We start from the raw sequence: 21,537 nt of genomic DNA, 5'->3' as shown, positions 1-21,537 counted from the left end.
TCTAAGTTCTCGATCCCTAACCCACATCCAGATTTCACACATGTACTATATGACATGCCCTTCTCCTCTTTTGTTTTGCAGGAACATTTGTAGAACTTCTATTCACTAAATATTATTTCTCCTCTCACCTTTGATACTCGTGTTGTCCTGTTTACATGTTGCTCCTGTGGCTAGCTAAAACGTATGGAAGAGGTTACCTATAGCAGATTGTACTGACACTGCATCTCAGCACCTCAACATGACGGCTGAACAACGAAGCTCTCGGACCTGTAGAAATAAACAAAGTTGAACAGTATACATCTCTCTCAGATTGTATAGCAGGTCTAGATGTAACCTGGAAGCTGGACTACTTTATGATAGAGTTGAACTGCTAAAGTGCATTTCCTCAATCCTTATTACCAAAACTACAGGCACATCTCACTCACCTCATGTTTTCCTCACGCAACACAACAAAAAGTTAGTAGCAACGGACAAACCTGATATCACCGGCGCGGCGAACCGTGCCTATCAAGTATCACCCTAATTATAATAAGAAAAAGGAAAGCCAACTTAGGTTTTTGGGCTAGCTTCGAGAGCTACTGTCTCTGCATCCTGAGCTCCTTGCGGAAGTTCCCGATGAACCTCTCCGTGTTGGCAAACAGCTCCTGCCGAGTCATTTCCACGTCGAGTTTACGATCTTCCTGCTTCTCTTCGGATGCCTTCTCTCCGCTGACTCGGCTGCCGTTCAGCGCGCTGAGGAAGAAGATGCTCGCCGCCGACGGGCACTTCTTCATCAGCATCGTCAGCACCACCTTCTTGGTCTTGGTCTTCAGGTCAACTATGTTACTTGCTCCATAGGCAGGTACCGCCTGATCATCTGCGGCCGCCGTCTGGTCGTTGTGATGGACACGGACTGATCTAGCCCTCTGAAACGGTGAAGCCGCGATACTGACAGGCGTGACATCCTGACCAGTCCGGGAAGACCCGTGCCGGTCTTCGTCAGCGATAGGGTCGGAAGAGGTCATGGTGCTGCCGCGGCGCAGGAGGCCGGCCTGGATGCCCAGCGCGAGGACAATGGCGTTGAAGAGGAGGTAGCAATAGGGGACCCTGAGGAAGGCAGGCACCAGCAGCACGAGAAGGAAGAGAATAAGGAGGGAGCCTAGCTTGGCCACCTGGGAGAGTAGTACTGCTGCTGGGAGCTTGAGCCCCATTATTAATCGACCAGCTTTGCCGACTTGCCAATATAGCTGGTGGTTCAGTGCCTCTATCGTTTGGAGCAACGTACGGTACCATCGGCCTAGCCCCCTGGCCATGCATATATAGGCAACATCGTGCTGGTTAAGAAAATGAAATATATCTGCCACTCACGTAGAGAAACATATCTAGCTCCCTGGCCATGTATGTATGGACAAAAATCAAGACCAACTACATGCAAGTTGCCTCAAAAAAGATTTGGTGGAAGTCGATCTTTTGCCCTAACTTCTTCTCCATCCCGCTATCGTCGTCTCCTCTTCCTCCTGCCCCTCTTCTCCCACCTCGACGTCGGCCGGGCCGTCTGCCACCGCCACCTTCATTGCCTTGCCGCTGCCCCCGTCATTGCTCTAAGTTCAGACTCTTCTCCTGCGTCGGTGACCCCCCCTCCCCACCCGCCATCCGCACCATCAACTTCCGAGTCTCCTCCACCGGTGACACCATGGCCAACCAGGTCTTCCTTGACTGCAAGTTGCATTCTCGCTAACTTGCAAATAGCAAATGAGAGAAAAATCTGAAGTTTAAATAGTGGGCTATGCCATTTAGCCATGCTTTGCTCATAAGCTATAGTAGAATTAGGACTCTGGTAAGTGCCACACGTCAAGGTACGAACACATGTCAATTCCGAACGTTTTTTATGGCAAGTTTAGTGACACGAAGATGGCAACTTTCGTGCTTTAGTCTGACAGAAACTTGCCGTGTATCACTAGAATTTGCCATCCTTGCATGGCTTAAATTGCCATCGAAAAACGTCAGGACCGGAGTGTCACGGACTTGACGTGTGGCACTTATCATTTCGCTAGAATTATAGAGAAGCTAAGCCCCATTAAGAGTTTTTGTTTAAATCATGAAAAAATAAGCATACAACATCAGACATCATATATGATATATCACATACTGACATAGACATGTTTAGTCAGAAAAAAAACAAAAGCATTGATCGGGCCTCAAAATTCAATAACAAAGCTTTGCCCAATTACATCATATATATACCAAAAACAAAAAGGAAGAATAAGACAAATGTAGAGATTTGTAGATCTCACTTGGGTCCCTCCTCTGACCTCAGCGGTCACCAAATCTATTTTGGTGAGGAATGAATATGATAGGGTTGTGATAGATTGCGAGAAGTCGTGTTTCTCTGTACGGTATAAATATGGTCCGCAGCAACATGATTTCAAAAAGCCTAGATTTTTTTGCCACAGTAGTTTACCTCCAAATTTAAGGGTGTAGCCGAAATTAGCGAGGTATTGGCGCTCAATTTGAATTTAATGTTAAAAATACTTAGCTTTAGTGGGTGTGCTCTCTATAAGCTATAGCGGCGCTATAGCCGCTATTTAAAACTATGCAAAAACAAATGTTTTATATTGCTGAGGAAGAAAAAGAAACATATTGTATCTGCCACTAAAGTAGATAAATTTAAAAATACGGTTGTTGGTGCAGCGTGGGGATCATGTATTTGTAACAAGTACCTACCGGTTGCTCCTTTAAACTAAACTAATTAATGAGAAAATTCAAGCGTCGGCCAAACATCAAGACAAATATCAAACAATTGATTCAATGCATCTAATTTTACACTAAAGCACTAGAGCTTGTCAGGTCAAAATCACAACGCGCAGCCGGGCAGGCTGAGGACAAGTCATATCGCCTTGTCGGCCAAGGTTTTGAATCGATTACAATACTATATTTCATGTATTAAAGGTGATTATATGTTTTTAAAAGCAATTAGGACCGCGCCGTGGCGCCCGGAGCAGGGGAAGTGCATGCTGGCGCGCATGGATTCTGTTGAAATACCTGTGTACTCTTATGCATGCACGTATAGCTTGAGCCCCATTAATCGACCAGCTTTGCCGACTTGCCAATATTGGTGGTTCAGTGTGCCTGTATTGTTTGGAGCAACGGTGCCATCGGCCTACCCAGGGGCGGAGCCAGGCTAACACAGCGCCCCGGGCCTGCTTCATAGCTACAGTACTCAACAGTGTAAAATCGCTACAGTCACTGAAGAAATAAATCCTCATGCCCCGGGCCCAGGCCCCTCCCTGGCCTGGGTCCGGTCTCCGCCACTGGGCCTACCCCCCTGGCCATGCATATATAGGCAACATCGGATATTTTATTGCTGGTTAAGAAACTGAAATATATCTGCCACTCACGTAGAGAAACATATCTAGCTCCCTGGCCATGGATGTATGGACAAAAATCAAGACCAACTGCGTGCAAGTAGCCTGAAAAAAGATTTGGTGGAACTCGATCTTTTGCCCTAACATCTTCTTCGTCCCGCTATCGTCGTTTCCTCTTCTCTTGCCCCCCTCCTCCCACCCCGACGTCGGCCGGGCCGTCTGCCACCACCCCCTTCATTGCCTTGCCGCTGCCCCTGCCATTCCTGTAAGTTCAGACTCTTCTCCGGCGTCGGTGACACCCCCCCCCCCCCCCCCCCCCACACCTGCCATAGGCACTATCAACTTCCGAGTCTCCTCCACCGGTGACGCCGTGGCCAACCAGGTCGTCCATGACGCATGTTGCATTCTCGCTAACTTGCAAATAGCAAATGAGAGAAAAATCTGATGTTTAAATAGTGGGCTATGCCATTTAGCCATGCTTCGCTAATAAGCTATATCTGAAAAACTATAGTAGAATTATAGTGAAGCTAAGCCTCAAGGACATACATACGCTATACACGCTGGCCATATGGGAGCTATGGAAGCACAAGAATGCCATTGTCTTCGATGGAGCCTCGCCATCGGTTCCGATCCTTGCGACACGGACAGTGGACGAAGGCAGAAGATGGTAACAGGCTGGGAAGCTAAAAGGGAATTGGGAGGTGCGCTTCGCCGAAGTGGCGAGGGCTAGGGGCGAGTAGTTCGCCGGGAGCATTTGGTAGGCTGTGGTGGTGTACAATGCGTCTGTAATCTGCAACACTGCCAGGTGGATTGGGCTCTTTACCCCTATCTTCTTTAATATATGATACGCACGCTATGCGTATTCGAGAAAAAAAAAGAGTTTTTTGTTTAAATCACAAAAAAATAAGCATACAACATCAGGCATCATATATGATATATCACATATTGACATACACATGTTCAGCCCGGAAAAAAAACCAAAAGCATTTATCGGGCCTCAAAATTCAATAACCAAGCTTTGCGCCATTACATCATAACCCTATCAAAAAACAAAAAAGGAAGAAGAAGACAAATTTAGAGATTTGTGGATCTCACTTGGGTCCCTCCTCTGACATCAACGGTCACCACATCTATTTTGGTGAGGAATGAATAGGATAGGGTTGTGGTAAGCGGTCTTGTTGCTCCGTGAGATATAAATATGGTCTGCTGCGACATGATTTCAAAAAAATAGATATTTTTTTGCCAAACAGTAGTTTAGCCTCCAAATTTGAGGATGTAGCAGAAATTAGCGAGGTACTAGAATCCATTTTCAATTTAACGTTAAAAGTACTTAGCTTTAGTGGTGTGCTCTCTATAAGCTGTAGCGGCGCTATAGCCGCTATTTAAAACTTTGCAAAACAGATGATTTATATTGCTGATGAAGAAAAAGAAACATAGTGTATCTGCCACTAAAGTAGATAAATTAAACTATTCATTTTTTAACTGAAAAATACGGTTGTTGGTGCAGCGTCGGGATCATGCATTTGTAGCAAGTACCTACCGGTTGCTCCTTTAAACTAAATTAATTAACGAGAAAGATGAAGCGTCAGCGAAACATCAAGGCTGATCTAATAAGTATGACTGCATGCCCAGGTAGTGCACCCGCACATACTGACATACATGCCCTGGGCAGACCGATAAGGATTTACATACTCAAATTCGTGCGTGTTATTAATGTTATTATACAGGAAAAAGTACTCCCTACGTCCTGAGTCAGTTTTCTTAGATTCGTCAAGATACAGATGTACTTCATATATACACATTTCAGTGTGAAATTAGATGCATTGAATGAATTACCGTGCTAGCCATGCTACGTAGCTCTCTTAGCGAGATGCGAACCATGGGGGTGGACAAAAAAAATTAGTATCACCCAGAGATACGGGAGGAGATAATTTTATACAGTGACGTGAACCGACAGAAGCACAGCGTGCTTCATTATTAGAGAAAGATAAGCTATTGGCACGCAGCCGTCTCCAGCTGCGCCAGGTGAGGTTGAAGCTGGTGATCCCAGCGTGCTTTCTCTTTCCTTTCATTTACTCAACTTATCTAGGACCATGTGTCGAGGTTTGCTCTGGCAGGAAAGTCCACTTCCTCCCTTTTTACTTGTATCTCTCCTCCATGTAAGCTATAAATACCATGTAATCCTCTATAGCACTAAGTGCATCTCTAGCAGACCCCGTAAAAGTCGGAACTGAAAAACGCGTTTACAGTTCGCTGCACATCAGATGTGCGGGGCGAATTCGTGCGCTGCAGATCAGAACCCGTATATGAAAGTGTAAAATTAAAAAAAACATTCGCGGGAGAAACTTGCAACGACATTCATCATACATAGTTGATCATCATACTACATCATAGATAGTTGTTGATCGTACTACATCATAGTACTACATAGGGGGGACCTGCGGACCATGTAGCGTACCTAAGCCTAGGTTACCAAAATCGACGGGTGCGGCGGCGACGACACGACGGAGGAGCTCAGTCCTCGTTGGAGTCGAGGTCGATCCAGACCTTGGCCTGTTCGGCCTTCATGACGCGCGGGTTCACCTCCATGGATGCGTGCGTCTGCGACGCCCTGCTCGAGGAAGATCTCCTCGATCTCGAGCTTGCGGTGGCAGCACGCGTCGGTCTCCTCCTCCTCCCCCGCCGAGCGCTCCATGATGGCGCGCTCGAGGTGGTCCTCCTTCCCCGAGGGAAGGTAGTCTTCGGGGCGATGACGCCTCGATGCGGCGGGTCCGCGTCGGCCTCGATCTTGACAGCGAGCTGCCCGAGCTCCTTCGGCTCTCTCTTGACCAGAGTGAGCCGCGAGCTCGAGGTGCCCGCGGACGAGCTCCCCATGGCAGAGGAGCCGGAGGGGGCGCGACGGTGGACCGCGAGCTCGCGCCTGTACTCATTGAGCTCATGGTGATCGAACGCCAGCGGCCGCCGGCTCCCATAGTTGAGCCACTTCCGCGCCCCCTGCTTGCCTGCGGCGACGGCGGTGCTCCGCGTCATCCCCACCACTTCCGTGGCCGTCCATGGGTTGGGAAGGGTCGCTAGGGCTTTTTTTAGGCTCGCCGGCGGCGAGAAATTGGGGCGGAGGGGGAGGAGAATCGCGTCGGAGTGGCTTCGGAGGCGGATAGGGTTTGACCCGTATCCAAGCGGTGAAACCGCATAAATAGCGGTGGAGAAGTGTCTTTTTTCGGGCCACAGTAAACTTTTTACGGGCCGGGCCCAGGATACGGAGTCTGTTCTGGCAAGAAAAATGGGTTGAACCCGTATACTCGCCGGAACTATACGGGTTCGACCCTTTCACACGGTTTACTAGAAATGAGCATATCTAGCAGACCCTGTATAATGCCCCTCCCCACAAAATAACCGTCAAAATATGGGTCCGCGCGAAAAAAGCCACCTGATCAAACACTGTAAACGTGTCAGACCCGTAATTTTTTTTGAGGGGCACGGTAAAATCCCACCTCCAACCCGCGAAAACACAGGTTTCCCCCTCGACCTGACGGTGCCCTGTATCTCAAAAAAGCGGTTGGCGGGAGGGACATTCTAGCCCACGCGCGTTCCCCACCCCCTTCCGCAGCCGCCCGCCATCGGTTCAGCCCGCCCGCCGCTGGCGGTTCCGGCCATATCTACGGACGGATTCATGCCGTCGGGGCGCCCCTCACCCGGTTCTACCTAGCCGCTTCACCGGCTCCCCGGATCCGCCGAGCCAAGCCGCCCCGAGACGCCGTCGCCGCCCAGGGATCGACCGCTGCAGAGCCACTTCCCCGAGCCATCGGTTAGTACTTGTGCTTGTGCTTTCGGATGCGATATGCATAGTTGGTTCATGCGGCGTTCGTATTTGTGATTTTAGATGGAATTGAGCCCTCACGACAGGTTGTTGCTCGAGGATTCGTCCGATTCAGACGACTAGGATGTTGAGACGCTGCTTGAGAACCATCGGCAGCAGATGTTTGTGATGGCCCTCGCCGTGAAGCAGCACGACGATGAGAACCGAAAGAGACGGCGAGGTTCGACCGTTAGCCGTCTTTTCATTCCTCGCAATCGCCATCTCGGGAACGATATGTTGATGCAAGACTACTTTGCGGACAATCCAACATATCCGCCGCACCTCTTCCGGAGAAGGTACCGAATGCGCCGATCCCTCTTTGTAAAAATAGTGGAAGCTTGTGAGGCCAATTATCGGTATTTTACTCAAAGAAGAAATGCCGCGGGCTTGAAGGGATTTAGTGCATATCAAAAAATCTCGGTAGCTATGCGGGTAATTTCATACGGCATTCCGGCTGACTATGCCGATGAGTACCTTTGCATTGGTGAAGGTACTACAATTGAGTTGGTGCGTAGGTTTGCCAAAGTGATCATCTATGTCTTTGGTCCTGAATATCTTCAGGCATCCAACGAGGAAGACACAAAAAAATTGATGGCATCAAGTGAAAGAAGAGGTTGGCCTGGCATGCTAGGAAGAATTGATTGTATGCATTAGACATGGAAAAACTTCCCGAAGGCATGGCAGGGAATGTATTGTGGCAAGTCTCGTGATGCAACAATTGTGCTAGAGGCCGTAGCATACGAGGATTTATGGATTTGGCATTGCTTTTTTTGGTATGCGGAGTACTCTCAATGATATCAATGTGTTGCAACGGTCTCATTTGTTTGCTAGGTTTGCTAGTGGTGATGCTCTTGCTTGTACTACACTATCAATGGGCATGAATATACAAAGTGGTACTATCTTGTAGATGGTATCTACCCTTCTTGGTGCACATTTGTCAAGAGTTTCAAAGAGCCCAAAACTAAGAAACAATGTGAAATTGCAAGGGTACAACAGGCAGCCCGAAAAGATATTGAAAGAGCATTCGGGGTTTTGCAATCTAGGTTTGCCATTGTTCGTGGTCCTGCTCGTTTTTGGGACAAGCGATCCCTGAAAAACATCATGACATGTTGTGTGATTCTTCACAATATGATTCTCGAAGATGAGAGAGGAGTGAACTTGGAGTTCTTCTACAACAATGTGGGTAGCCGTGTCAAACCAGCTAGAGACCCTAAACGCATTAGAGCATTTCTTCAGACCAACCGGAAGATTGAAGATGCAAACACCCACTTTCAGCTTCAGGAGGATCTCATTGAGCACCATTGTCAAAGGGCTGGGCGGTAACACATTCCAATTTTGCATTCATTTCATTTAATTCATGTGTGATTTGTATCCGGGACAAGTTTTGTATTGAATTATTTAGTTTGCTTCAGTGATTTCAATAATTATTGTAAGTTGGATGATTGTTGTATTGTAATATAGACATTTTATCTTATACTGAATTAATAATTCTGAATATGTGGCATATGTGTCAAATTCAGATAAAAACCCGTCAGATTTGCGGGTTGGTGCGGGTTGCGACCGAGCTGACCCCGCATAGCTGTAAGTGCATCTAGTGCCTCCCCTAGTTGGTTTTGGAGTATTGATAACAAACGTGGTTGAGGGACTAATGTGTTTGTGAGAATTGCAGGATAACACAGGTAGAAGTCCCTCATTGATTTGGTTTACCTACCAGAGATGACCCCTAAAAATGTATGAATACATTGAAGACAATGGAGGTTCGCGGAGACATACACGTAGAAGAAGATGACGTGTGAAGACATTCGTTGAAGACAATGGAGTGCGAAGACATAGTTTATTTCATAGTTTCATTTTCTTCTTTCTTGAGTCATAGGAACCACCAAACTGTTAAGTGGGGTACAAGTGAACAAAGTCAGAGAAACTGATGTGATGCTCAACCCAAATCCTATGTCTTCGAGTGAATACAATGAGAGAAAATCTTATCCAGAGTTGGATGAGCCAGCTTGACTTGTAGCCCAAGTCGAGCTGCCGTGTGAGTCTGGAATCTGACCGTTTGACACGTTTCAGTTCCTTAGTGACCTAGGGTCATTTCAGACATATCATGTCGGATTGCCTACTGGCTATAAATAGCCCACCCCATCCACCATAAATTGGTGGCTTCTCAGAGTGAGTACACGACTTTTGTCGTTTGAGAGCAACCCACCTCCCTAGCCTTTGAGAGAGAATCCTTGCAAGGACAAAACCCAAAACACCCAAATCCCAAAGAGTGTTGGCGTCACTGAAGTCTTTCTGTCCGCGTGATCTGAAGACTTATTACACTTGAGGACTATGTATCGTCCAGCCGGTTAGGCATCACGTTCTGAGGATCCAAGAGTCATTGTGGATCGCTGGTGAACGAAGTCTGTAAAGGTTTGGAAGTCTACCTTGAAGACTTACCAGAGTGATTGGGCGAGGACTAAGTGTCCTTATCTCAAGGGGAATAAGGTGAAGACATGGTCATCTAAGTTCAATCTCAGCCTCCCCAACTAGACGTACAATTGTCACAGCAACTGGAACTGGTCTACCAAATCCTTGTCTTCATCAAGCAACTAGTTCTATCACTTCGTCCTTTACGTCCTTTACTTACTATTTAGCTTCGTGGAGTCATTGCTTATCTGTCTTGTTAGGCTTCATAGATGGAAGTCATTCTCTCTGATTGCATATTTGGCTTCATACTGTCTTCCTATTCTGATCTGTTCTACCTAGCTTCTTTTAGTCTTCGTGCTTTCATTGTACTGTTTACTTGACTATAGGCTTGTCTAGTGTAGCTTACCTTCCGCTGCATATCGTATAGGTGTTAATTGGTTGTCTGTCTTCGAAGATCTTGCGTCCTTCGAAGACTTTCATAAAATCGCCTATTCACCCCCCTCTAGTCGATATTAACACTTTAAATAGCAAAACTGTAAAATAGAATATTTGCGAATATTCCGTTTTACAGTTCCATTATGCGAGGTCTGCTCGGCCGCCGCGCGAGCCGGCCCGCAAAATCGTTTTTCCGCGAACTGTAAACGAGTTTTGTGGGTCTACGATATACAGGGTCTGCTAGAGATGCTCTAAGCTCCCTAGTTTTAAAGGGACGAGAATCAATTGAGGCAGTTGATTTCGATTTGGGCAATTGACTTTGACCTGGTCGTCCACCGAAATCACTAGTTGAGGAGTACTCGTTGCAAAGATCACTCCAACCTCCTCAGGTTGCGACAAGTGGCGTGCTGCATGTGCGCCACTTGTCGCAACCTGTGAGTGTTCCCTTTTTTCGTAGATCCGTTTATTCAAAATGTTTTATCTCTTAAATCGTGCGTACAAATCTCGAACCGCTTTGACCGTTGGATTCCTCGCGTCGAGATCTTCAAAACTAGATCCCATGTTGATAGGTTTCGACGAACATTTTTTCACGAAAAACCGGACGAAAAAACCGAACCGGGAGCACGGGTTTTTTCCCTTTCCGAAAGAGGCACGCCCGTGTCTCTCACGAATCACAACGGTGCCTCTCGCGGAAGCAGAATCGTGACTCTCGTGGAAGAAAAAAAACGCATTTTTTCCGTTTCCGAGGAGGCACGACCGCGACTCTCGCAAAAGCACAACCGTGCCTCTCGCGGAAGCAAAACCGTGACTCTCGCGAAAGAAAAAAAAACAGAAAATGCGTTTATTTTTTTTTTCCGAGAGGCACGGCCGTGATTCTCGCTTAAGCACAACCGTGCCTCTCGCGGAAGCAAAACCGTGACTCTCGTGAAAGGAAAAAAACAGAAAACACATTTTTTCCTTTCCGAGAGGCACGGTCGTGACTCTTGCGAAAGCAAAACCGTGCCTCTCCCAGAAGCAAAAGCGTGACTCGCGAAAGGGGAAAAACGCGTTTTTTTGCGCAATTTTTTTTATCAAAAAGCTAAGGAAGACCGGTGAAAAACCAAAACGTAAAAAATCCCGGAAAAAAACCCACTAAAAAAGCCAAAACGTGTGTGGAAAAATAAAAAACAAAATCCGGTGGGAGAGCCCAGAGCGTGACACGTGGCGAATGGCTAAGGTGGAGCTGATCGTTGCGAGGCCCCTGAAGGAGCGCTCGTTAACTAGTTGCTCTCGTCGTCCACTGGGTGGGTTCCACCACAGGTGGGCCTTTATGGTCAGCAGTTGGAGCTCATGGGCCGAGGCGGTGATCGGGCGGTCCTTTGTTGTCTGTGTGCAGCGTGGTAGTTGGGAGTGCCTCGACGCGTCGACCAACCGCGTTTGCCCAGTTGTCAACAGAGAGAGGTGAGCGGAGGGCTTTGGTAGCTGCCGCCGGTGGGGGGCTGGGGGCTGGGGGTGTGCGATGTGGGTGCTCTGGACAGAGTGGGAGAGATGGATTTGGGAGGGAGTGGGCGGCAGGAGCAGTTTCACTAGGGATTCACTAGTGTCGATGTGTCGTCCATGTTAGCGTGCACAACGGACCGGGAGGGAGGGATGAAAGCCGTGGGTACAGTGTAGCAGCCAACAACGGCAACTCAATAGGGGTGTGTTTGGTTCCAGTTTGCAACAGTAGCTGCATTGCATGTCCATCTCTAGCCAGCCTGGTTCTTCATATGCAGCCTCATATGCAGCAGATGCAACCTGTTTAGTTGCCTGCATCGCATGGAGGGGCACTTACCCCCCCTGCTATTTGGTTGCCGTTTTTGTGCTTAGGTTGTGAGCAGATGCAAACTTCAGCTGTTTGGTTGCAAACATACTTTGTGTTCTGCTCACCCCATTCAAATGTGGTGGCCTTACCACCACATGATCAGCACAACAGCAAGCACATATGAGATCAAACAAAGCAAGCAACCAAATGAAATCAAACAAAGCAAGCAAGGAAATGACAGCAAACTACTTAGATTAATAGCAGGGGCATCCTCCTTCCCTGCTCCATGCTAGGGTGCTGCTCCTGACCAAAATATGAACAAGTTCCCAGCACAAGTACCATAAGTCTAGCCACACACCATAAAAGTTCAACACTAACACCTTACTTAACTACATAGCATGCTCAATGTCACCAACGCAGTTGTGCCTGCTGCAACGAAACCTGCACATGACCGAGGAGTCGTGGTTGTAGATATGAACCTTCAATCCGAGTCCTGAGATGCGCACAACGACAAGGTTGCCGGGGACTATCCGGTGGCGGCGGCAGAAGTAGTTCCAACCCCGGCCAAGCACCATGTGCCCCTCAAAATTCTTGACCTGCACCCAGAACATGCACCGCTTGTTCGCCGACAGCCTAACCACGCGCGGGAGCCGCTTGATGACCAGCCAGGTGTTCATCACCTCCACGAACTTGCGAGGGACAACGAGCATGGCGAGGTCCTCGTTGTCCTTGATCTGCTGGTAGAAGCACAGTGGCTCCCGGGCCCCCTCCTTGTGGCCCTGTCTTGGAGATTGTCCCCTTGAACGAGGCAGGCTCATGAAGGCGATCCTGCCAGGCAGGTCCACTGTCCTGAGCCACCTGTTCGTGGGGATGCAATTCTCGGTGCCCTTAGCTCCGGCCACCACCTGAGCTCCTCCACCCACCACATCCCAGTCACTCTTCAATATCTTGTCAGGTAAGATGACAAGTATTAGTGCACAAACTCTTTGCAAAATGGCACTGATCAGAGGCATTTGCCCAAGAGCAAATGCCACTGATCAGTGCACAAACTCTTTGTCAAATGCCACTTATCAATGGCACTTGCTATTGGCCAAATGCCACTGATCAGTGGCACTGATCAATGGACTTTCCCAACAGCAAGTGCCACTGATCAGTGGTAGTTGCTCATGAGCAAATGCCACTTATCAATGGCACTTGCTGTTGGGCAAATGCCACTGATCAGTGGCGCTGATCAGTGGACTTGCCCAACAGCAAGTGCCACTGATCAGTGGCATTTGCTCATGGGCAACTACCACTGATCAGTGGCATTTGCTCATGGGCAACTAACACCGATCTGTGGCATTTGCTCACGGGAAACTACCACTGATCAGTGGCATTTGCCAACAGCAAGTGCCACTGATCAGTGGTACTTGACCATGAGCAAATCCCACTGATCAGTGGCATCTGCTTTTCTGCAACTACCACTCATCAGTGCACTATCCTAAGCATGAAAACATCTAAAAATAGCAACAGCAAGTGCCAATAGCACCCATGTGCACCCATGCACATTTGGCAGCATCCTAAAATGGTCCTACTACATGCACGTATAACAATCAACACAAACCCTAGCTTGAACATGTATGTAGCAACATGAACAACAACATGAACATGATCCTAGCTTGAACATGAACATGCCATTTGCATGAACACAGATCCTAGCTTGAACATGAACATGCCATTTGCATGAACACAGATCCTAGCAAAGACCCTACCATGAACACAGATCCTTGCAAAGCACACTAGCATTGGGGATTCTAGCATGAACACATCTACTAGCATGAACACAGATCCTAGGACACACTAGCAGTAGCAGAAGAAAATTATCCTAGGACACACACTGTAGGAAACAAGAACAGATCAGTCCGAATGGATTCGATCGGGATCGCATCCAATCGGATCTGCTCGAATCCTATCTATTCCACTAAGTACTAGCAAATGCGTAAGAAATAAACCCCTAATCTACATCTACGAGAAAGCATTGAGGGGGTTTGACTCACCGGAGCTTGCGCAGTCGCAGCGAACCGAGGCCGGGGTGAAAACCCCGGCGGGAAGGAGAGAGGTGGCGGAGCGGAGGAGGAGCCGGCCCTGGTGACGGCCTGCGGCATCGGCCCCGTGCTCATCGCCACGCCGGAGGTCGAGGAGGACGGCCCGCCGACAGGAGAAAACCCTTGGACGGGGGTCAAGAAAACCCCCTGCCCAATGGGGTCCCAAGAAGAGGCGGCTCCGTGGACGGCGCCCAGCCCAGCCCAGGACCACGAGGTCCGGAATCGGCGGCGGAGCAGGAACGGCCGGCACTGCATTGGCCGGCAGCAGATGGGGGACGACGCTCGCAGCGCCGACGCCAGGTCCCTGCCCGAGTTTTGGAGCCCGGCCATCCAGCGCTCCTGGATGCTGGCGATGCGCTGGTCGATGGGGGTCAGAGGAAGGTGCGGCGGTGGGCGAGGCGGAGCCATCGAAGGAGAGGAGAGGAAGGGGCGGAGAGGGAGGGGCGAAGAGGGAGCGGTGGGAATAGTGCGACCGGGGTGGTGACAGGAGAGTGGTGGGAGGGGGTGGGAGTTATGAGACGTCCCCTCCATCTCCCGCGCTGCCCGAGGCGTGCAACTCCCTTGCTCGCATGGCCGTGCCGAGCCAGGCTCGCGAGAAACTGCTGATTCGGCAGTTTCCGCCGGGCCAGGCTGAGGCCTACTTTAAGGTCCGTGCGGGCCACAAAACGCATGCAGCCCAGGCAACCAAACAGGCCGCGCATATCCCACGCGGGCCTGGTTGGGCTGCATGCGGGCAACCAAACACGCCATAGGAGTGTGGCGGCGCTCTCATTCCGGCGGTGTGCCGGATTCGCCCAGATCAAGTTCGGCCATCCGGAACTTCGGCGTGGCCCGTCGTGGTTCGTTTGGGCCTCCTCCTGCGGCGCCTCGACCCGTCCCCTCTCCATGTAGGTCCCAGACCGCCTCCAGTTTTGTGACGCCCGGATAATTATACTACAGTAAACCTACGCTAGTGATGACACGTCACCTCTGTTAGTGTTGATAATCTTGCGTTAGTTCAAAACCGGATCAAAATTCAAAGTTCAAAATCAAGCAAACAATAAAAGTTTTCAAATACTAAAACTAAAATGTTCAATAAATAGTAGATAAATAAGAGGCTATGATAAAATAGTAAAGAACATTATTGAAATTTGATACGTGACTTAAACATCCTCAAACAGTGGCTGAAAACATTAATTAATAACCTTTTTATTAATACAAAATAAATATGAAATGATATTTACCCCAAACTAGTTTTTGGTGGTAAGGTATATTGTGCTGTGATTTGTGGGCCAGCTATCATATTTTACAAAACTCACTTGGTGCCCAGACAATTAGCCAAAACAGAAAAGAAAAAAATAAGACAAAGTAAAACAAAAAGAAAAGAAAATGACCCCCCTGGACCAGACGGCCCAGCTCGCAGCCAGGCCGGCCCACGTGGCCCATCCGCCGAACCGGCCCGTCCCCCCCCCCCCGGTCGCTCTCTCCCCTTCCCTGTTCCCCCGACCAGGGTCGGAACAGGCGCGCGTCCCCGCCGGACCCCCCTCGCCGGCGTCGAGGAGGGGATAAGATCGCCAGCGCCCCCGCCTCCACTGACCCCTCCCCTCGACGCCTCGGCCTCCTCCCCACCTACCTCCACCAACTCCCCTCTGCATCTCGGCCGCTCTCTCTCTCTCTGGTCCTCCCCTCGCCCGAGCGAGATCGCCGCCGAAGCCTCGTAGGCGTGGCCCCGACCACCGTTCGTCGAGCCGCCGATGTCCCCGAGCTCCCTCTACGTCGTCCTCGTCGACCCCGCGCTTCAGGACGAGCTGGGGTGCCCTACAGCGGCCGGGTCAAGCTTTTCCCCAACCTCGGTCGCCGCCGCCCGCCGCGATTCATCCCGCCTCCCCTCTGCGCTCCCGTTCACTCGAGGGCCTCCGTGTGCCGCGCCGTAAGCCTCCACCCCCTCCTCCTTCCTCTGGTTCCTCCTCATACACCGTAGAAGGCTCGCGGTGCCGCCGTCGCCATTGCCGCATGCGGCCTCGTCCGCGAGCTCGTTGCGCTCACCCCGTCCATCTCCGAGCCAAGCGGTGGCCTCCGTCGAGTTGCCGGAGGTCCGTAGAGCCCGCTAGCGTCGTTTGTTAGCTAGAACGCACCCCGTAGCGTGGTTTTCGGAGATGCCCGTAGTCCGGCGCCGCCCGCGGTCGTCGTTGAGCTCCACTCCGGCCACCCCCGCTCCTGGGATCACTCTAGATCGACGCGGGACGATCTACTCGTTCGAACGCCACCGAAAACGCGCGGAATGGTGCCCTGTGCTGGAGATCCGAGCAACTCCGGCGAACTTCCGCCGCTGGAATGGTCGCCGGCGTGATTCCGGCGACGTCACCGACGTGGCACCCACGTGGCACCGCCTGGGCCACTGACTGGTGGACCCAGGTCCCCCATTGACTTGTTGACCGCAGTCAACGAGCTGACTGGGCGGCCCCCAGCCACTGACATGCGGGCCCCCCTTCTGTTAATTAGTCTAACAATTGTTTTATAAATAAAAATAATTAGATTAACTAATCACTCACTGACATATGGGGCCCACCCCTCTAATTAGACTGTTAGTTTAGTTTAAATTACTGTTAGACTAACAGAGGCTGACATGTGGGTCCCACTGGACCCACCTGTCTGGTTTGACCGGTCAGCCGACCTGTTGACCTGCTGACGTCAGCATTACCTCATGCTGACGTCATAATTCATTTTTGCTAAATTCAAATAATTCCAGAAATTCAAATAAAACTTTGAAAATTCATATCTTTTAAACCGTAACTCGGATGAAAATGTTTTCTATATGAAAGTTGCTCAGAACGACGAGACGAATCCGAATACGCAGTCCGTTCGTCCACCACACCTCCCTAACCTATCGAACTCGCAACATTCCCCCTCCGTTTCATCTGTCCAAAAATGCCTAACTCCGGGAAAACTTTCCGGATATTATCCCCCTTCGCCAGTATCGTGTAGCACTGCGTTAGAACACTCCTATCGCTGCGCTTTGCCATGTTATGTCTCGTCGTGCTTATGTTTGCATTATATTTACTGTTTCTTCCCCCTCTTCTCTCCGGTAGACTACGAGACTGACGCTGCTGCTGCCCAGTTCGACTACGGAGTCGACGATCCCTCCTACTTGCCAGAGCAATCAGGCAAGCCCCCCCCCCTGATCACCAGATATCGCCTATTCTTCTCTATACTGCTTGCATTAGAGTAGTGTAGCATGTTACTGCTTTCGGTTAATCCTATTCTGTTGCATAGCCTGTCATTGTTGCTACAGCTGTTTCCCTTACCTGCTATCCTACTGCTTAGTATAGGATGCTAGTTTCCCATCAGTGGCCCTACACTCTTGTCCGTCTGCCATGCTATACTACTGGGCCGTGATCACTTCGGGAGGTGATCACGGGTATATCCTATATACATTATATACATGACACATGTGGTGACTAAAGTCGGGTCGGCTCGAGGAGTACCCGCAAGTGATGCTGATGAGGGGGCTGAAAGGACAGGTGGCTCCACCCCGGTAGAGGTGGGCCTGGGTTCCTGACGGCCCCCGACTGTTACTTGTGGCGGAGCGACAGGGCAGGTTGAGACCACCTAGGAGAGAGGTGGGCCTGGCCCTGGTCGGCGTTCGCGGATACTTAACACGCTTAACGAGATCTTGGTATTTGATCTGAGTCCGGCCATTTGGTCTATACGCACTAACCATCTACGCGGGAGTAGTTATGGGTATCCCGGCGTCGTGGTATCAGCCGAAGCCTTCTTGACGTCAGCGACTGAGTGGCGCGCGCCGGATTGGACTGGAACGCCACTAGGCTAGGTCTGCTTCCGGCCGCGTACGCAACGTGCAGGTGTGCATAGGGCGATGGGCCCAGACCCCTGCGCGCTTAGGATTAGACCGGCGTGCTGACCGCTCTGTTGTGCTTAGGTGGGGCTGCGACGCGTTGATCTTACGAGGCCGGGCATGACCCAGAAAAGTGTGTCCGGCCAAATGGGATCGAGCGTGTTGGGTTATGTGGTGCACCCCTGCAGGGAAGTTTATCTATTCGAATAGCCGTGTCCCTCGGTAAAAGGACGACCCGGAGTTGTACCTTGACCTTATGACAACTAGAACTGGATACTGAATAAAATACACCCTTCCAAGTGCCAGATATAACCCGGTGATCGCTCTCTAACAGGGCGACGAGGAGGGGATCGCCGGGTAGGATTATGCTATGCGATGCTACTTGGAGGACTTCAATCTACTCTCTCCTACATGCTGCAAGATGGAGATGGCCAGAAGCGTAGTCTTCGATAGGACTAGCTATCCCCCTCTTATTCTGGCATTCTGCAGTTCAGTCCATTGATATGCCCCTTTACACATATACCCATGCATATGTAGTGTAGCTCCTTGCTTGCGAGTACTTTGGATGAGTACTCACGGTTGCTTTTCTCCCTCTTTTCCCCTTTCTATACCTGATTGTCGCAACCAGATGCTGGAGTTCAGGAGCTAGAGATCCCGAGGATGATGCTACATGGAGTTCGGCTTCGAGGAGTAGTTAGGAGGTCCCAGGCAGGAGGCCTTGCCTCTTCGATCGTTGCTACTTTTGTACTAGCCTTCTTAAGGCAAACTTGTTTAACTTATGTCTGTACTCAGATATTGTTGCTTCCGCTGACTCGTCTGTGATCGAGCACTTGTATTCGAGCCCTCGAGGCCCCTGGCTTGTATTATGATGCTTGTATGACTTATTTATGTGTTAGAGTTGTGTTGTGGTATCTTCCCGTGAGTCCCTGATCTTGATCGTACACATTTGCGTGCATGATTAGTGTACGGTCAAATCGGGGGCGTCACAAGTTGGTATCAGAGCCGACTGCCTGTAGGAATCCCCCTTTCCAACTCCTTGGCCGAAGTCGAGTCTAGTCATTGAAAAACTTTTAATAACATGACTGTGTGGCTTACGGGCCCACGTCACCATTGGGTGGTATTAGGATCTTTTACTCCTTGTCTATACTCTGGGACTCTGATCTCTCTTCTATTCGGGTTAAGTGAATTTTACTAAATCTAACATTAGGATCTCGTTATCACTTTCACCCGGAGAGCCCTTTATTACTGATGATCGTCTGCTGCACGTGAAGACCCTGAAGATACTCTCCGCTGATAACCCGAGAACTTGTGTTCATTGCTTTTGCAATTCTCTTTCATCGATAAACTCCTATGGATAACCACGTATACTCGCCATTCATACAATGTTTCCCAGTTGATCTTGTTATTACAAGATACCCCGAAATTCTCTCTGTTGTTCCGAGAATCCTTTGAGCTTACTGCCTTGCTGTTCTTTATCACCTGAATACCCCTACGAATAATTCTCGCACGTACCGAGTATCCGGTCATCCCCAGTTGATTCAAGTATTCCACACTAGTCTTCAAAATACTATTCGATCTTCCGAAAATCCTCAGGAGCCTATTGCTCTCGAAATTCTTGTTTGCTTGCATTATGGTTAATCCCATAAGTCTCGTAATCTTATTGGCATCTCTTGTCATTATCATTTTGAGTCCGTTGATTCAATTTGTTGCGAATGCTCGCAATCCTCAATCATATCCTAGAATTCATTCTTCCGGCTCAGACGTCATTCTAAACGTGAGCTGGATCTCGACCTATCAAATTGCCATCGATTGTACCCCTAAGCCTACTCAACTTATCCATCCTTGATCAGAGCGTTGCTTCTGACCCCCCTGAGTTGGAAATCATAATTCTTTTGCATTTGAACTTTGAGTTAGTCAGTTGTTTCTATAATCAGATCTCCTGGCATTCTTCTTCCTCTGGTTGAGTACTGATGCTCACATCAGATCCTTTGTGGACCATCGGTTCCTTTGTTGGATTTTATCCGACAATGTCCTTCCTATTGAATAACCTTGTGAGCCTTTCCATGGGTATATAATGCCTTTGGTAAATTGTATCATCTGATTTTGAACAATGCTCTTCTTTCGAGCTTGTAATATTTACTCCGAAGTTTGTGGTATATGTTCCTAAGATGCCTTGATGGGTTGAACCTATGCCTTTCATAATACGTGTGAACTCGAAAGTTTTCATGAGTCATACTCTTCTGGTATTTTGCCAGATAAAAATTTTCCACACTGCAACTTCATCAAACGCGAGAAGTGAATGAAAGGTTATGCATTGAAGAAGTGGGAGTCGACCTTGAACTTTGTGTTCATGCCCATGGACACGATGTATACCTTATCATGGAAGCTTCTCTTAAAATAATTGTCCCCTTGTAATAAGTTCATCTGGTATCCGTGGACGTCGTTCCGACCATGTTCTCCTTTAAATACCATTTCTCGTACAAGTTTAAGCACTTGTCTTCTGTAAGAGCAATACCCCAGTCCAACCTCTACTTTGGTTTGTCGTCGAGTATTACCCCCTGGTATCTCGAGATTATCACGGAACTGCATAACTTCTTATGAGTTCTCCATCAAGTATTACATTCTCATGGATTCCAATTTTTCACGGGCTCCGAGTTATTAAACACTCAAGGACATCGATAACTGAATCGAGTCCGCATCATGATTAAACAACTCTTAATAATCTCCTTTGTTTACGAGTTCGTACTCGATCACGTCATCCCTAGCCTGCTCGGCTATGTTATTATCGTGCCGATTTTAACTGTGCTACCTGGTCTTTATTCCCGGAGCACCACCTTCGACGCTGAGCTAAACTTACGTCGATTTTCCTCGTCATATCATTTCGCCTTGAACAGCAAGCTTGATTTCGAGTTTGTGTCGTACCCCTGGTTCCAATAACTTTTCGCTTCATCATTCCTTTGGCTTGATGTCATCGCCGATCGATTACCTCTTCATAAATTCTCGCTACAAATGTGTCGTGAACATCATCAACATTCTGAGCTCTTCCAAGATATCTATCGAATTCTGGATGAGAAATACCAGCCTTGCCCTCGATGATTTGTTTTATCATCGACCATTTTATCGCCTTCCATTCAACACAAACTTGTTCGTGTTTTGTGTTGTACCTTGATTTCCTTGCTATCTAGCTTATGATATGTTCTACCTTGGAGTATTACCATCTTTTATGTCAAGTATGTCGTAAGAATTTCACCACCTCGTATGACATCTTGGTACAGTGATACTTCTCCCCATCACCATTCTTTCTTGGTCCCCGTGTTGTTTCTAAAAGGAATACCGACCAATGGTCTGTGATGTGTAAATTCTAAACTTCTAGCAACCCTATTGCTTTGAAGTTATTGGTCTATAGTTTCATTCTACGCCTATGGCTTAATGAATCATCATTCGGACATTGATTGTGCTACCTAGCCCATATTTCGGGTGCACATTTCAACCAATGTTTAACTGTGTATGTTTTCCTCGAGCATACATCATTAAGTCATTCGATCTAGCTAATGTTATCTCCTTGTTCACATAGTGATGGAATCTTTTGGAAATCTCAATGGATTGTCGCTGAGTCAATCAGTCACCTCCTCACCTCTCCTTGATGTAATGATGAACCCTTGTCCGGAACTCGCTTCCATAGTTCATCTCCCGAGAATCTCCGATGTCGTTTCGACAATTTGTGTTGCACCTTTCTTCTCAGGCATCCTGAGTCTGAGTTATCCTGACACCAATCAGATCTGAATCTCGGTCAG

The 21,537-nt window shown here is 48.8% G+C and overlaps 1 protein-coding gene across 1 annotated transcript; it reads right to left on the bottom strand.

Annotated features, from left to right (window-relative positions):
• Positions 1–259: 259 nt before the first annotated feature.
• Positions 260–1,246, bottom strand: LOC123141805 (uncharacterized). The gene has a single exon (XM_044560879.1). It carries the CDS (start codon positions 1,188–1,190, stop codon positions 576–578), a length of 615 nt encoding a protein of 204 aa, XP_044416814.1. The 5' UTR covers positions 1,191–1,246; the 3' UTR covers positions 260–575.
• Between the last annotated feature and the right edge of the window lie 20,291 nt (positions 1,247–21,537).

This window comes from Triticum aestivum, chromosome 6D, assembly GCF_018294505.1.
Source record: "Triticum aestivum cultivar Chinese Spring chromosome 6D, IWGSC CS RefSeq v2.1, whole genome shotgun sequence".
Lineage (NCBI taxonomy): Eukaryota > Viridiplantae > Streptophyta > Magnoliopsida > Poales > Poaceae > Triticum > Triticum aestivum.
The sequence above is the reverse complement of the archived record's forward strand: the minus strand, read 5'-3'. Positions and strand labels throughout refer to the sequence as shown.